General features: G+C 35.3%; 1 protein-coding gene across 1 annotated transcript in view; it reads right to left on the bottom strand.

The window, feature by feature from the left end:
* Positions 1 to 13,930, bottom strand: part of GSL10 (glucan synthase-like 10) — an 81,250-nt gene extending 67,320 nt beyond the window's left edge. The window contains exons 1-8 of the mRNA XM_039022559.2: positions 13,614 to 13,930; positions 12,331 to 12,535; positions 9,411 to 9,508; positions 9,009 to 9,172; positions 7,606 to 7,702; positions 6,398 to 6,508; positions 6,189 to 6,314; positions 3,333 to 3,422 (exon numbers count right to left, since the gene is read on the bottom strand). Coding sequence (XP_038878487.1) covers positions 3,333 to 3,422; positions 6,189 to 6,314; positions 6,398 to 6,508; positions 7,606 to 7,702; positions 9,009 to 9,172; positions 9,411 to 9,508; positions 12,331 to 12,532 — 888 coding nt within the window. The 5' untranslated portion in view covers positions 12,533 to 12,535; positions 13,614 to 13,930. The remainder of the gene's footprint in view (positions 1 to 3,332; positions 3,423 to 6,188; positions 6,315 to 6,397; positions 6,509 to 7,605; positions 7,703 to 9,008; positions 9,173 to 9,410; positions 9,509 to 12,330; positions 12,536 to 13,613) is intronic.
* Between the last annotated feature and the right edge of the window lie 1,588 nt (positions 13,931 to 15,518).

The following is a 15,518-nucleotide window of genomic DNA, read 5'->3' as shown; positions in this document are numbered from 1 at the left end:
CACCAAAGAGAAATTTCTACATTGTAATATCTCCATCCCCATTTAATAAGTAGTGCCACATATCTTGCACCACCAAAATCGAGACCACCATCCAGAATAGAATTGGAGACTAACTTCCATCCACATTAACTTTGTTCCCTTCCCAAAAGAAATTTTTCATAATTCGCTCAAAGAAGGAAATAACCTTAGAAGCCATTAGAAAAGGAGACATAAAATCTCTTCCATCTATCAAACTTCTTTAGGATCCTATTCATAGCCGGCTGCCAAAAAGAGACCTTTTTTTTTATACCCTCCAAGTGGAAGATCAGGGTATGAAAAAGGTAGATGCTCAACCATGAAATGCGGATGAGCTGCGATGGATAACTACTTATCTGGATGAACTCCACATAAAGCTGATTTCTCCCAATTTACCCTTTGCCCGGAACACCATTCACACACCTCAATCGTTCTGATAACAGTGTCCAACATTCCATCATCACATTGCAAAATAATAAAGTATCATCGACAAATTGTAGGATTGAACATGAATCTTGTCTTTTCCCAGAATGAAACCCTCAGGCATCTCTTTAAGCTTCACTTACTAAGAGAAATAGAAAATGAGAAAGAGAGTCTCCTTGCCTAATTCCCCCAAAAGCAACAATTCCGCACCATGGTCTGCCATTAAATAAAGATTGAATATTTAGAGTTTCGAACAGAACCCACTGTCCATGTAAACTATTAGGAATTGAAACCTTTCTAAACTAGATTTTCTCAAGGAAGTTCCAATCCACTTGATCAAATGCTTTTTCCAGTCAAACTTTAGAAACCAACCTTTTTTTTTTTTTTAACGACAATCCTCCACGAGTTCATTTACTACCATAATAGGATCCAAGATTTGCCTCCCACCAGTGAAAGTACTCTGAGAAGGTGAAATAATGCTTGACATGACCCAACTTGAACCATTCTGCAAGAACCTTAGCAATAATCTTGTAAATTGAGATAGTGAGGCTAATTGGTCGAAAATCTTTAACAAACATCTTTTTTTTAATCAAACAAATAACATTTTCCTTAATATAAGCATTTAATCGTCCATTGCCTTTTAAGAGCCTAAATGAAACAAATCCCAAACTTTGAGAAAGAATTCCATAGTAAAGCTATCTGGAGTGGGAGCTTTATTCTTGCCAAGGGCTTCCATAGCTTTTCTAATTTCATTAGAAGAAAACATTCTTGCGAGCATAGCATTTTGAGCTTCAGTAACTTGAGACCATCGAACATTCATAGAACTAATCAAAACCCCAGAAATTACAAATATAAACAGGAGAAAACCCCCAAACATTTCCACTTCAATATCACGAAAAGAATTGATAGAAACCCCTTGATTAGTTATTAACTCTGTGATCAAATTCTTTCTTTTCTTTGCTGAGCTCCATCAACGCGACTTTAATCATAGCTCTAATGTCCATCTCTAAATTAGAAAAACCAGTAGTTTCAGCTTAGTATCAAAGAAATTCAATTCAGCCAGAAGAATTTTTTCTTTTCTTAATTTGAATGCCATGATTTAATAGCAGCTTTTATTTTCCTAAGCTTAGCATCCATGATAAAACCCACCCATCCTTGAACACTAACTTCAGCAAAGGCTCGTTCAACAGCAGAACAACAACAATCTTGGTTCAATAACCAGCTATTACAAAAGCGAGAAGGTGAAGGACCCCACTGAACAACCCCAACTAAAAACCAGTATTAAATCAAGAGCCTTTAAGTACCATTCTTCCAATTTCGTCATTGTTGTTAATGATCCTTCTCACAACCACGAGGCATCTGTGCTTCCAAGACGCCTTTTAACATTCCATTTTTGTTCCTCGATTCAACAAGTCCATAAAGTATACAAGAAGTCAAGAATCCATTTATTGAAACTTATTCTCTGTTTTATTCTCGGTAAAAAGGTGTTGACTCTTCGTTTCCCACCATCTTTAAGAACACTACTTCAATTCAAATACAATATAAGAATCACGTTCAAGTGTCCTGGTTCCCCTCACTTAAGCACACACTGAATCGACATACTAAATTAATTGAGCCCCCATTGAAGTTCCTTTTGTTGGTTTGGAGACAATTTTTCAAAGGAGGTTTCCGTCCATACAAAAGACCCCTTTGTCCCTCAATCTTCTTCTCTTCCATGTGCAGATGAATCTGACGTGGACGTCAGCATGAGTAACATGGAGTTAGATTTGCAGCCTATGTGTAATGTTTTAGATGAAGCTCTTGAATTATCTTATACAGAAGCTTGTGGGTTAATCTTTAAGGACTCTGGACAGGAGTCGTCTTCTCCTAAATTAGATCTTCCTAATTCTAATTCGAATGCTCCTACATCAACTTCAAGTAAAACCAAACAAATTTTTATACCTCTTTCGAGAAACTCCTTCCATGTTATCAGAAGAGGCACAGATGGTCTGCTATTCGTGGTGATTACTTTTTTTATAAGAAACAACAACAGAATATATTAAAAAAAAAAAAATACAGCCGTGGTTTAGAAGATGCTAACAAAATGCTTTTGTTGAAGAAATTTCTACAACAGTAGCTTTCAAAGTCATTGGAACGTTTGGCAACCTTTTGCAGCTTTAATGACTGTTGGTGGAGGTTGAGAATTTCTGGCCAAATTTGCATGGGTTGCCATTGGTGGGAGGTGAGGTTTTAATTGGTGAGTTTCATTCTGTGCCATGGGTGAAAGTAGTCTCAGTTGGTGTTTTGCATGAAGAGCAATTGGTGGAAGCTGAACCAATGAATGTGAATTCGTTGGTAAAGGCAGAGAATTTTTTTTCTAGGAACGGAAACGAACTTTTCATTGATATGATAAAAAGAGACTATTGCTCAAGATACAAAGTTCAAAATGCAAGATACAAAATGAACATATAAATCTCGAGATCTGGGGATCAATAGGTACAACTGGAAATCTCAATTAGATTGACATCCCCATAGCACCTCCATCATATCCGTTTACAAGATGGAACTATTAAAGCAATAAACAAGAGACAAACTAGCTTGATTACAATGGTAAAGGCAGAGAAGTTAATAGGTGTTTTGCATGACGAATTCGTCACCAAGCTTTAGCACTGACGAAGGAAAAATAAACTAGAAACTAGATATCAAGTACCCAATAAACATAATATACAATTAGCCAACAACTGATACATCAATTAGTTAAGATAGAAAACAACCTTCAATAGAACGACCTCATAGAAAGATAGTGGCTTGAACCTCCGACCAGAGCCAAATTACAAGAAGCAGAACCAATTGCTAACAATTAAAAGTACACTAAACCATCCATCAATGTTCAGTGATGAGAATATAGCACTTACTGGTTCAGTTTCTTCAGGAATACGAAGGCGCGATTGTTCGTTGGCAAGTAGGTGCACTACATGTTCGCGCTGATTAGACACATTGTCTTTCTAAAAGCCATCAAATTTCAACGTTAGATAAATTAAATTAACTATTAAAAGAAATAACCAAGCCATGCAATTTCAAAGTTAAACATATTAAATTAAACATCCAACAGAAACAACAATGGTTACCAATAAAAACCAATAGACTACATGAGGGTAAATAAACATAACTCCATTCCAATAGCAAAGGTGTAAAAGTAACAAGATTCAGAACCATAGAATTGTCAGAGAGGCAGAAGTTTGGCCCTCCAACTTGAGTTGAGTTGGTTAAAAAAAACCTAGTGTTTGGCTCACCAACTTCAAAACTCAGTGTTAAATAACTCAACACCACCAACTTCAACAGTATTGACTACTGAAGTCGGCACATTTATCTACAAACTTCATTTTCATCTCTTTCTCTCTCACCCTCCCTCCAATATTTCCAATGATCACCCGCCAGCCTCCAGCAACAACCATCGTTGGTGATTACTGTCGCCTCACTCCGACAACAATCATTGTAGATAACGTGCTTTGTCAACCACCTCGACTGGCTAACTCCCACGACGAATACCTTCAGTGAATACCACCTCCAGTGATCAATTTCGATGACCACCTCTAATGCCAAACTCCAGCAGCCACTTTGACGATCACTGTTGACAACCATCTCCAGCAACAACTAACGTCAGCCACTACCGTTGCCTCCCTCTAACAACAATCATCACCAATAACATGCTCCAACGACTAACTTAAGCACCAACTACCTTCAACAAAGGCCACATTTGACGCCAAACTCCTGTAACTATCGTTGCCTCACATTGGCAACAATCATCGCCAACAACATGCTCCAACGACCACCACCAACAATCACCTCCAACACAAAGCACATCCGACAATCGATTTCAGTGACCTCTACTGACACCAAACTCCAACAGCCACCTCCGATGTCCAACTTCGACAAACGCCGTCAACAACCAACTTTGACAACCACCACCGTCAGAGACTACCACCTTCTCACTTCAACAATAAAAATCACCAATGATATGCGCCAACATCTAACTCTAGCGGTCAATTTCCACGATCACCACCAACAACCAACTCCATTAATCATCTCCTACAACTAACTCTAATAACCAACTCAGTCAATCAGATACCCCCCTCCCAAAAAAAAAAATCGATTGGTGGAAGTTTTATAAAATACAAATTTGAAAGTATTGTTTTATAGCATTTAATAGTCTTCTTTTGTAGTAATTTGACATCTATAGATACACTTTGAGTATATATATAGCAAACCAAACAAACTTGTTTTTAACGACACTTTTTGAGAAAATGTACCCAAACACATAAGTGTTTATTTTAAACAATTTTTTTCCCTAAAAAAGGGGTTTAAATGAAAATGACCTTTTAAAAAACATTTTTCCCCCAAAAATCCAAATAGGCCATAATGTAAGTTTCTATCATGTAAAAATAAAAACAAATGGTATATTAAAAAAGAAAATCAACATTCCCTATCTTTTTAACCATAAAGATATTCTATATTTCATAAGAAAATTGAGATGCATTTTTTAAAACATGCATTCTCAATTTGACATAATGTTGTCAAAATTTCCTATGGCATGTTTATGAATAGTGACACATATAATACTCCAAACCAACAAACATACATGCATGCTAAACTTACAATTTGACATAAGATGCCATAAAAACCCTACAACCTTTTGATGACCTACTTCTTTTTTCATTTAGGGTGTGCATATACATACATTCTATGTGAAAATATATTGTAATTTTGTTGTTCGTATGAAACGAAGGTATTTTGTTGCCTCAAGTACAATGTAACCAGAAAATTGTAAAATATAAGCAAAGTTTTTAAATTGATATATCACCCTGAGTGTTGAAAATTTGGAAAAATATGTGTGGAATTGAAGTGATTGAGCAAAAGGTTAATATTAGAATCGAAGTTTCATTTCACACCCACAAAAATTTGCACATTGATTGACATTGAAATATATGTATATAAAGTGTAATGATGTGTACATAAAAGAGTTGGAGAAGAAAAGGAAACTCAAATTCTAAACCTGATCTTCTCCTACATTCCTACACTGTTTTTCTACATCTTTCCTTCCCCCAAATCTCCATTGTTCAGGTTCCCCAGTATTTTTGTTATGCTATTGCCTTCTTGAAGAGCCATAGCATCACACAAACAAAAATAGCCAACAAACTTTTTTAGGTTGCAAAAATTTGCACAAAATGCCCCTAACTTAATGACTCAACTCTACACCCCCAACACAGACTTCCTAACTCCCCTTTGTTCCCTCAGTTCCCTCAAAGATAAACAAAAATAGTTAACAGAATGGAAGTCTAGCTTATATAAAATCAACTTTTAAAGGATGGTTGTCTCGTTAATCAGAAAATAAAATTATACAACAGAAAAGTTCCTTGAGGGTTATTATATCTTTGAACCTCAGTCTATTCAAGTGGGCTTTTAAATAAAATGGATCGTCAGATGGACTTTAAGTGGCTAGGCTTAAATTTGGAAAAAGAAAAATAACACAATGCATCCCCTTCACATATCTAGAAGGATATACGTGTATCTAAAAATTAGAAATAAGAAAAATATACATAAAGAAAATTCAAATACTTCAAATCACGTATCAGCCACGTATTTGGACGTATCTAAATCAAATGTATATCTAATACCGATTCTTTGTACAATTAGAAGTAGTTCAATACAATGCAATATAGTTAGTAGACTGGATTGGGTTCTATACAACCACCCAACATAGAAATTCAAACCTGAAATCCAAAAATGAAGTGTAGAAAGTCAAGTATATCAGGACTCCTGGTCTCCGGAATTGAAAATTCTGCAGGCAACTTTGGAAGGCCACTGAAATACTTTAAAGCTGACACTGCTGCTTGCACCTAACCATAAAGTTCAGTTTCAAGGTGAGAAGAAACGGGCAAAACTTTCACAATCCAAATAAGAAAAATGTAATCTTAAAGACCTCAGCCAAGGACCCAATAGCATTTGTCGTAGAAGGAGCATCTAATGGAATAATATTATATGCAATTAGGTCCTCTGTCATTGCTGCATCCGATTCCATGAGTCTTTTCATCTGCAAGAAAATAAATCATATTAATTATATGAAGAGATGCAAAACGCAGAATTTATCTTTTCAAACAAAGGAGACACATAGATCTTCCTCCCTATTTTTCGATGATGCATCTAAAGATGAACAGCCCACATCAAATGCATTTCACTGAGCCAATCTAAAGCATCAACGTTTTAGTTTTTCCTCATTTTTCCAATCATCATCCATTTCTTTTTTTTTTTAACAAGAAAATAAACTTTTCATTGATAAAAGGAAAAAAGACTAATGCTCAAAAGATACCAACTTTAATCATCCAATATTTCGCTCAGTCAGAACAAAATTCATCATACGAGCGGGAGTTTTCAAACAGAGTCTGCCTTTGTGTCCTTTGTTGACTCTAAGTTCCCAATCCGATGCCCACTCAAAATGATAGGAACCGTACTAACTGCAATGACACTATGACATTAATAGTTGAACTCCAAGGAGAACCACCATAGCCATTTAGCCAAATGGGCCTCATCACATCACCTCAAGTTACTAATGCCTAGGTCCTCAGATCAAACAATCTCCACGACTACCCAACTTAGACAGACCCCTCAGCTTCAATGAAACCCTTCCCACAAAAAATCTCCCATGACCTCCAAAGTTCTTGCTAACCACGATAGGGAGCTGAAACATGGAAAGGAATGTTGAGAAAACTTAGATGCCCCATGTCCACTTTAGCTCAACGTAAGCATAGTTTTCTTTTTGGAATAGGCTAGTGAGAAACAACTGCATCTTTAACTAGATATTCAAGTCTTTTGAATCCTTTAAGTTAGATCGGACTTTACATCGCATTTGTGTAAATGTAATCCTCAATTTTGCAAATGGAGTCTAAAAAAATCTTTTGGCCAAATGATTCTATTTGTAATCCTTTTGCCTTCAGGTATCTCCCCCCCTTCTGTAACTTTGTTTACTAATGAAATGATTATTCATTTCTTACTGTTTTCTTCGTTTAAACAAATATTATAAAAAACAAAAACAAAGGTTCAACTTTATATTTACAAAACAATGGTCCTTAAAATACTTACACCAATCATTTTTATATACGTATAATACCAAAAGATAATTGTAAGGCCAACCTCTTCAGGGATTGCATCACTGAGCTGCTCCAGTACCATGGCTAATACTTTCAGGGTTGCAAAGACTTTTTTTCGCTTCAACGTTTTTCGTTCCAACCTTAAAAATTAATTGAAAACAAAATTATTACCCATCCATCATACAAGATAATTAACTACTCAGAAATATATGTAGGTCACAAGTGACACGTGTTAGCCAAGAACCATGTATGCAAAATAAACTAAGAAAAATTTGGGGAGTTGTCTGGATGTATTTTCAAGACTAGTTTTTCATTGCATATCCGTATTTTTTTTATAAAAAGATGTTGGATAAGAAACAGGTAACTTTATATTAAATATCCAACAGAAAACAGCCTAAGGAGTTTAAGAAAAGCAGAAAATGCTTTCAAATATTAACCAGCCTATAAGAGATATGTTGCTCCCCTGCTTTTTTTTTTTCTAGAGTGCAATTGGGAGTAGGGAGATTTGAACCAAAGATCTTACAGTTAGTAACACATTCATATGTCATTTCAGCTATGCTCACTTTTTTCCCTGCTTTTTTTTAATAAAAATAACGACTTTAAGGAAAAATGAAAGAATACACGGGCATACGAAAAACTCTACCCACAAAAAACACCTCCCCTAGAAAGGACTCCAACTATGCAATATAACACCTATAGAATAGTTACCAAAAGATCTTTGAAACCAACGCCCACAAAGAATCATGAAAGCTAACAAGGGACCAAACCTCACTGGGGTCCTTGACACGGAAAGGTTTTCTAAGTTTGAAAATTAGTGTGAAAGTTTTTCTATTGCAACTTTACACGGAAAAGATTCATTGAAAAATAAAGTTAAATAATAAATAATAAAATGAAATAATTCTAAGGTACGAGAAGCAGAAACCGAAAAGGTGCATCAATAACAAGAGGAAACAAAAAAGTTCTAACCAAAGGAATATTTATCTCATTGAACCTCCAAAATAATAAATGTTCAATCCAAACCATTAAAAACCAGGAATACCAACAAGAGTACATAATGCATGGGGGTTAGGGCCTAGATAACTGAATAACACTAGTTGTGTTGCAAAAGTTTTATAGTGATTTGCCTCCAATCATTCCATCACAAGACAGAAACAACATTTAATGTTATCAAATCTAATAAATTTCTTAAATTGCATGACCCATATAAATATACCGTTGAAAACTATTAACTTTTGTAGAATTTTTAAAAAGACACTGCAATAGAATCAATTATCACGGCAGGATTATAATAAAAAAAGAAATTGAATAGAAACTTCTTGTTAATGTTTGAGAAGTTACAATAAAGAATAGAAGTCGAATGTAAAGTAGTGAGACGTGTTCGAGAAAACAAGAGTAGCTAATAAAAGACAGCATGAAGGATGACAAGAGTTTTGTCAATGAACTTACTCTCCAAGATTACCACTGAAAGCACCAGATTCCCTCAATTTCATTTCATCTTCCCGAAGCTTATCTACATTGTTTTTCTCTCGGTATAGTTTGTAGAACTCCTGTAACCGAGTAATGTCCTGGCTTCTATCTATGGTTCCACCCTCCCTCTTGGCTAGCTTTTGCTGAAAAATATCTCTCAAACAATCAAGAATTAGACAAGATTAAAATAAACGATAACATAAGTCAAAATGGCTACCATATAAAAGTCAAAAATGCAAACAGGTAGATGGCTCAAATTCTCAAACAATAAAAAGTGAAAAGCATAAATTTTATGTGAAAAGAAAATGATAAGAGGTTGACAAGATATCTAACCACCATAGATCAACCTACACTCAAAAAATTTTACAACAAAGAACGTACCTTGATGACAGACATCAAACCAGTTTTGAATTGCAAAACACCTCTTCCTTCACTATTAGGATCCAGATTTTGCGCAAGTGAATATGCATGCTCACATACTACAGGCAAACAAAATATAGAATCTTATATGAAAGGAAACAAACGAAGCTTAAAGAGCTTAGGAATGATATAGATGTATAAAAACAATAAAATATTGTATCAAAGGAAAGGAAACATAAGGAGTTCCAAGTGTTTACAAATTGTACATCGAATCTTATTTTGCAATTGTTCCAAAATGATAAATTATAATTGCCAACAGGAATGTTTGCGTTTGAGCTCCATTTCTACCCTCCTATTGTGAAAGGGTACAAAGTAAACTTAAAACCATCTCACTGGCCACTGCTAATGCCGAAGAAGCAAAATACAAATAAGAAAATTTATGGATTCAATTAATATATTTATAAATCACAATAAATAGTAAACCCGGCCTACTATATAAATTATAATAATAAAATATAATTTTATAATTATATTGATTAAATTAATAGAAGTTTTATTTAAGAAATAAATAAAAAACTTACCTATGGAATGAATGAGACAAACAACAAGTTAAGTGGAGAAATCTTACACCCAGTCACCGACCAAGAGGAAATGATGACCAGGTGAAGAAACCTTACACCCCACTCACCGCTTGGCTAAAATATGAAGGAGAAGCCGAAAAGTTCATGGCAAGGCTTTATGTAGGCCTTCTTCCTGGGCTTAATAGATTTGGTTTATTGGTTAACAAGCATATGGGGGAAAATTGCAGCAGAATGGTTGGGTACACACCTTCGCCAATGGCAAAGGTGCCCAAAGGCACATTGAGGCACTGTCGAGCGAGCGCCTGATTGAAGATGCCCATCCAGGCACTTCAAGAGGATACCAGACCCCAGGTCACCTCAACTCTTGCGTTAGGTGTGCAACTGGGGTCGCCTTAATAACACTGGTTTCAAGAGGAGTAGAGAAGGGTCTTATCATGGCCTTTTAGGTCAGGAAGGAGAATCACACCTCCAGTTGACTGATGACACGATTTTCTTCTATTCAAGGAAGGAGGAGTCCTTTATTAATATTAACCAAATTTTGAAATTCTTTGGCTCAACTTTTGAGGTTTTTTTTTAAAGGAAACACAGCTTTTCATTGATAAAATGGAATAAACAAAACGACGCAAATACAACCAAATAAAGCCCATGACTGCACTTATCCAAAAAAGTAAAGAAAAAGTCAAATACAACCCAAAATGGAACAGGAGGGCTCTTGAACAAAAAGCACTAAATCTAAAACTATTAGAACAAACAACCATGTGATGAGGGCAAAAAATAAGAGGCAGACCAACAGAGACAAAGCCAACAAGAAAACCAGCAACCCATAAAACCAAAACCATATTTGAAGACCAACTCAACAAACAAAACCATTGAATTATAAGCAGCTATAAAAACCAAAAGAGTCCAAAGGAACTTGAAGAGGGAAGAATCCATCCATCAACTTTGACAACTCAATAATAAGGCCACTCTCATCAAGCAAGAGAAATATCGACTACTTGCCCATAGAATTTGGTGTAGATGTCTGAAAGCTCCAATAAGTGTTGCTCGAAATTTTCAATCTTCAGTTTGAGGAACTTTATTTAACACAGAAGCTTCTCCTTCTACATTTGCTCCAATTCTTTGTCAAGATGAGCTATCCATACCGATAAGGTTAGACTAGGATCAATATTAGATTCCATAAGAAATTTTGGACATAATACCGATAAGGTTAGACTAGGATCAATATTAGGCGGATGAAGGAAGAACTCCCCGATCGCCACTCTAATATCCCGCTAACCAGCTATCTTAACGTCAAATTCCTGTAAGCAAATCCACTCAGATCTTGCAAGCTGACAGCCCCAGAGCAGGTGATCCAAGTTTTCCTACACCTTTCGAAAGAGAATACAGCAGAAATGACCCATTGACGAGGTCATCTTCTTAGCAAGCCTATCTAACGTGTTCACGCGGCTAAGCAAGACTTGCCAAGTAAAGAACTTAACTTTTTTTGGTATCATAATCCTCCACATCAAGTCAAAGACCGACTCACAAGCAGGAGAGGGATCCAACAAATGTCTAAAAAAAGATTTACAAAAGAAGCCTTCAAGAGGATTAGGCTTCAAATCTGAATATCCCTTTTCCCCTCCCTAAAATTGCACTTCTCCAACAACGAAAGAAGAGAGGCCACCTCCGTCGTATCCCTATTGACAAATGATGACGAAACCCAAAAGAAAAGGACATTGAGCTCCTCGACTAAACCAAAAAGTCAGAGACTGACGATTTTTAAAGGAGGATAAGTGATAAAGATGAGGGAACACAGAACAAAGGGGGCTCTCCCCAACCCAATGATCTTCCTAAAACTACATATCCTGACCATCCCCCATAATGCAATGAACCAAAAGGGAAAAAGTGGGGAGCTCAATCACGATATCTTTCCGAGGATTCCAGTGTGTGCCTTTAACCCCTTCGCCACCCATTCTAAGGGATGAGTACCGTGCTTACTACCTATGATTTCACGCCACAAGGATTCAAGCTCAAGGGCAAAACACCAAAGCACTTAACCAACAGAGCTTTGTTACGAAATCTTAAACACCTTAAAAATTATAGTCCTGATGATTTGAATAATGTAATGATGATGTGGGTCATGTGACATTCTCGCTTGTGATGTTTAACGAACTTAAAGATCTTAAAATGATGTTTTGAAAATTATAACTCTAATTCATTCGTCTTCAATGATTAAACTAGACAGACTTTTGTTCAAGGTCTTATGACTTGTTGAATCTATGTTTCCCAATATTCATGAAAAAATATTTTTTAAAAAAAACAAACAAACAAATGTTTAAAAAGTAATATAAATAAATATTTAGAACTAAAGGATAGCATACATATTCTCGCGATATTGGGATCTTCATCTTGGATTTCATCTGCAGCTCTCAAGATTTCATCAATATCCCTATTGTTTGCAAGTGATGATGGTACATTCCCAGCAATGCCACTTTCAGGCCGTCCATAAGCATCAATGCCAATTCTATCCCTTCTTAAGGCAGCTCGAACTAAGCGCTCCCACAACTCCTCAACTCGTGTCATTCTCTATTGAAATAAGAGAGAGAACTTTTAAAACAAAAGGTAATAATAATTTACCATATGAAAACACCTTATTGAATCAAATAAAAGATAAAGTAAACAAATACCAAATCAAAACAAATTATGAAAAAAGGCAAAGATTGCAGTTAAGAATTTGATCACACTTCATCTATGCAGAGTATAACAAACTGAAGCAAGAAACCAAAAACCAATTATTGCCAAATTGTCGTCAAAGCAAGCCCCAGTGCTTAAATATTTAATCATGTCCTGGTAAGTTCAATATTGCTACATCGTAACAAATATAATACAGGGTTATCCACCGGATAAATTCACTCTAGCCACCAAGCTCAAGTACGAACTTTGTACTGGGGGAATATGGCATTGGTTCAAGTGCCCCAGTAGAAATATTCCAAGGTATCACTATAGTTTTTTCTCGAATAAAAAAAAAAACAGCATGCATTTAAGTTAGCCACACTCCAAACATCTCCCAATATCACAGCCCCTCCAAATTTTTTCGTTCTCTCTCTAACCACGATGCTAAATTGTAATGAACAGCGTCACTAGCCGAAGAAGATGCTTTCTGTTAAAGCAGGTGAACAAGAACCTTCTCCCTCGTATTTCATAAATCTGCTTGAAGACTAACACTAGAAGTCTTGAGAAATCTACCCAAAGCTTGCATCGAAGTAAAACATGATCCACTATCTTCCACAATGTAGTTTCTAAGTACACAATAGTAAAGATGCTACTTTATCGCACTTTCTCAACTCAATATGGTGTCCCGTACACTAACAAAACACTAGAAGATTACCATCAAACCTCAACCAAAAAGATCCAATAATTACAGAAACTTCCATCCATCCAATAACTAAAAGCCATGCCATACTGATGCCAATCGGCTAAAGCCCAACTTACCAGCATTTAAAAACTAGAAATAACAAAAATCCAAAAAAATGGCGGGTAAACATCACTGCATTTCCTCAATTTTTCAACCTCTACATATCATTCTCAGAAAACCATACATGAGCCCGCAGAAACAAAAACATACATAAGAAGAAAACGCGAAAACAAAAATGATTCAACATACGTGATTCTGATTAGATGGTGCAGAACCCTACAGAGAGAGATAGGAGAAGGAGAAAAAGTCGAAATGGAATCGAGCTCGTAGATTCAGAAATGGGAGTGGGAAAAGGCGGAAGGCGTAAGGAAAAAAATGAAACGACGGAATGTGGTGGGAAGTGGAAAAATGAATCACCGGTTATGACCGGGTGATGGGTTTTGGTCTTTGATTGATGCGGACGCGGAGACGAAAAAGAAAAATCTTAGGGCCACGTCCACCGGAATTTGCAGGTAAATTTCCTGTGTCTCTTTCTCCTTTTTGTCCCCTTTTTTTAAATTCCCCCCACCCCATTAAGCAACCATGTGTCCGGTTTCTTAGGGTGTAGCTAGAATTTTATTTACTTTTTCTTGTTGGGATATTAGTTGATTCTAACCATGTACAGGGGCGTTTTCTTTTCAAATTTGACTGTTATTGTCCACTTAACAGTCGAAGTTTTCATTTATTATATTTAGTACTTAGTTATATACACATTATTTGAAAAATGTAAATAAGAGTGTAGCTCAACTAGCATTGTATTCATACTATCAACAAATAGTCTATATTCAAACAGCTTGATGGGGTTTCTTTATTTTTTTTAGAAAATAATTTTTTGATAAATTTCAATCCACTTTATTTGACTTTTTTTTCAAGGTATCTCTAATCAACTAGCACTATTTTGATGTGAACCTCTTCTTTTTATAGTACAACAACGTGTGACAAGAGAATTTTGAACTTCTAGGTTGCAATTTTTCAAAATATTATTCTTATGCTTTCAACAAAGTTTTTCTCGAGACGACTGGTAAAATAACTATCGCTTACACTAACAGCACACAACTCCTAATATAGTGACGAAACTATGACTGATTTGAAAGGTTAGAGATAAAATTATAAACTAATTTCAGAGTAACATGATTAAACCATTACATAAAGAAAAAATAGCACTAAATGTATGCATGATATTGCATGTATGCATGCATGTACACGTGTATACATGAGTGTGTATGTATGCATGCGTGTATGCATGAGTATGTTTAAAATTTAATTTTTAACGAATATAATAATTTAATATAAACTTATATGATAAGTAACTTATCATATAATATATATATTAAACCATATGTTATATCGTATATAATACATAACCTATAATTTTTATATTGCATCAAATACAATATAACCTATAGTTTCTATTTCTCTTATGCGTGTATATTATTTAATATAAATCACATTTACACTAAATTTAATTATATGAATCCAATCCATATAATTTATATTTGAATCATATTCAAATATTTCATTCCTCTCAAAATAAATTTTATATCATAATCTTCTGTATTAGCATGAAATCAAGGCAGCTTTCGTCACTACCCTTATAACTAAACTTTCCCTGATCACCAATTCCAATACGTTCAATGGCATAGATCAAGTATGGATGGATAGTATGGAAACTACATGTAAAGTGATCTAGATCATGCTCGTTTTCAACTAGTCCAAATTCCTTTGTGAGATCATTCTTAAAAACTTTATGCTAAACTACATTTGCCAAACCGCATGCACGATAAACAATTTCAGGTAATAAAACATAAACCATCAACTTTATTCTATATAGGAAATAAACAAAATAAGGCTAAATAACATCCTCAATGACAAACTTCTACTAAACCATGGAATAAAAAAAGTGACTAACATCCATGTAAGCAACATGCTCATAAAAAACTTTAGGCGGTAAACTTTTAATCAATGGATCTGCCACCATAGAGTTTGTTCCTATGGTTCTATCAAAATTTGACCATTCTGAAACTTTTCTTTAACAACCAGAAACTTCACGTCTACATGTTTTGACTTTGTATTGCTTTTGTTGTTGTTAAAATACATCACTGTCGACTTATTGTC

Source organism: Benincasa hispida, chromosome 2 (assembly GCF_027475165.1).
Source record: "Benincasa hispida cultivar pf3 chromosome 2, pf3_genome.v1.1, whole genome shotgun sequence".
In the NCBI taxonomy this organism is placed as follows: domain Eukaryota; kingdom Viridiplantae; phylum Streptophyta; class Magnoliopsida; order Cucurbitales; family Cucurbitaceae; genus Benincasa; species Benincasa hispida.
The sequence above is the reverse complement of the archived record's forward strand: the minus strand, read 5'-3'. Positions and strand labels throughout refer to the sequence as shown.